The sequence below is a fragment of the Ailuropoda melanoleuca genome, unplaced genomic scaffold (assembly GCF_002007445.2).
Source record: "Ailuropoda melanoleuca isolate Jingjing unplaced genomic scaffold, ASM200744v2 unplaced-scaffold5759, whole genome shotgun sequence".
In the NCBI taxonomy this organism is placed as follows: Eukaryota; Metazoa; Chordata; class Mammalia; order Carnivora; family Ursidae; genus Ailuropoda; species Ailuropoda melanoleuca.
The window spans coordinates 1-2,572 of record NW_023231158.1 but is presented as its reverse complement, the minus strand read 5'-3'; the positions used below and the strand labels follow the sequence as shown (position 1 = coordinate 2,572).

Here is a 2,572-nt window from a genome sequence, read left to right as displayed (position 1 = left end):
CTCTTCATGAGAGAGAGAAGGGGTTCTCAAGGGCAAGTAGCATCTATTCTTCAACAAGAGATCCGGGAAAAGATTTCTTCTTCTTCTGAACTTAAGGCCCAGCACCCTCTTCCAAACTTTGACCCACTTGGTTCTGACACTTCCTGGAGCCTGAGTGGGAATGTCCAGCCTTGTGATGCCTCTGTGAACTTATCCCCAACAGCTATAGAGCGGAAGAGGGAGAAAGACAAGTTCAACCAGATTTTGGGGTAAGGTCTTCATAGGTATTTCTCATCATTTTAGAGTAGTTTTTATTTGTATAATGTGTGTCTGTTTTCATGAAAACAATGAAAAGTTTCAGGATAAGGAGCAAGCCTACAATGCCCACTGCCAAACACCCTCCAAGCCCCTCCCTACTAGAACTCAAAGCATATACCAAGCATAGCACAAACAAAAGCAATCATACTACCCTCTTATGGGGGGAAAACATATTTATTGGGGAATATTAAGTATTTGGGTGTGTTAAAGAGAAAAAGTTTTCTCCACATGGACTAATTTTTTTCTTGGAGACATGTTTTCTTACTAGGAAAGACTAAAGAAGCATTTTATGGTTGATGAGACAAGATCCCTCCCTGAAGAAGACAGTGCCGTGGGCAGTGTCGATGGTGGCCTGGGACACCTGGTATCCTTGGCCCATACTGGCAGGGACCGACTGGAGAAAATGTCTTCTTGGGAGGAGGGGATGGGAGATGCTTCAGGCCCAGCTGCTCACCCTTGAATCTTACACTTTTCAAGGACTGTGGATGTCTGACCTGCTTTTCCCTGGTAGAGCTACTCTGGTCCTTGGAGGTGGCTTGGTGACTGTGGGCTGTATAACTCATTATTCTCCCTTGCTCTGGGTAGAAGGGAAGTCTGTGGTGACAGAAACACCCATGTACTGGTGCTTGGAGTTCCTGTTTATGCTCGTTTAACTTTGTGGCGTGAAGCCTATGGTGAATTGCCATTTTCTCCTCTAGAATCTGTCCAACAGTTGTCATGAGTGCCTGAGCCTCAGGAGTCTCACTGGCCATAATTGATCTGCTTTTTACTGGTCCTTGGCTCTGGGCAGAGGCTATTATAGGTTTACATTTTTGCACAACATTCTGACCTTGGACTTTTTTATTGGGGAAAATCCATTGAAAAAAGCACTTCATCCTTGTTCTGAAGAGGCTTTTGGGCANGAGGCTTTCGGGCGAACCCTGTTTCTTCTCTGGCAGGAGCTGGATGTATCTGCGCCTAACAGAATCTACTGTTCCCCTAACTGGGACAGGGTGACTCATACACTCAGCTTGAGAGGTCCTCAGTTCCTCAAACTGTTCTTCATTCCTTCCTGAGTTGAGCTTCCCATAGTCCTCTCTCTTATAAATAGGGACAGGCATCTTGCTCTGGCTCTTCCGTGAGTCCTGAAGTTTAGAGATCATGGGCTCTTGCTGCCTTAGACAGCTCCTTTGGTCTGCTGTGAAGCCATATAGCATCTGGGAAGCTGCCTTGTCTCCAGTAGGCACTCTCTGGGGATGACAGTGCAGCACCGGAGAAGCCAAATTGTCTGCAGCAAGGAGCATGTGTGTAGAACTGTTGTGAGGCTTGTTCTCTGACTTTGTCTTCATTTTGGACTTAAATTCACCAACCTCTGCATTAAGGCATGACTCTCCAGGATCTTGGAAAACAGACATTCTAGAAAGTTTTTTACTGGTCTCTAAACTCCCCATGTTGTTTCCCAACCACATTGGTTCCACCGCCTCCTTGTCATTTTCAGCACTAAAACATGGGGATCCTAAGTTCATCTCCAGCATTGCTACCTTATGGCAGCGGTCTTGTGAGGCCCAATCTGCACTCTCCTCTCTTGGCTTATTCCTGGCCATTGCTGAGCTGGGACTCAACTCTAGGCTGCTCCTCTCAATGCATTCCACAGAACCGCTCTGCCGAGTTTTGCCCATGAAATTGAGTGTGAGGGAGTGAGGAGGTGGCCTGTCCTCCTGTCCAATCAGAGAGGCTTTTAAGGGCCCCTGTTTGTCACCAGATGGAGTCCTTCCCAGCGCCCTCTGGAATTCCTTATACACAGATGAAGGAGCAAAGAGAGGCCTTTCCAGGGTGGAAAAAGACTCTTCTGTTTTTACCTTCTTTCCCAGACATGCCTGAGGAGGTTTTCCCAGGAATTCAGCAAACTTGACTGTTGAGGGGGCCCCAGACACACAGGTGGCTGAGGCGGTAGAGGCAAACTGCAAAATGGGCAAGGGTTGAACTTTTTTCAACTTAAAGAGATTTATGAGTTTGAGGACCTTGAGGGGTAGACCCCACCTGTGCCTCACCCAAAACCTTATAATATGTGCTTCCAGCACTTCTTGAATGTCCGGATTGAGGAAGGAAACCCTGTGGGAGGTGTTCACATATGGTCCCCAACCATTCAAGATGCCTAGATTTCTGATTTCCATGTCAGTGTTGGACTTAGGAAGAGCGTGGTTTATAGCAAGACAGGATTGGTCCACATTCACAGGCACACACTCACTGATCTGCCCCAACTTCCTGTCCAAATGGCCTTTCAAGATGTTTTCTA

General features: G+C 46.9%; 1 protein-coding gene across 1 annotated transcript; it reads right to left on the bottom strand.

Annotated features, from left to right (window-relative positions):
• Positions 1 to 452: 452 nt before the first annotated feature.
• Positions 453 to 2,567, bottom strand: LOC117799803 (spermatogenesis-associated protein 31A6-like; the record flags this gene model as incomplete). Its single annotated transcript, XM_034652305.1, has 1 exon — positions 453 to 2,567. A coding segment is annotated over one exon (1,983 nt), but the record flags the coding sequence as incomplete, so codon positions are not given.
• Between the last annotated feature and the right edge of the window lie 5 nt (positions 2,568 to 2,572).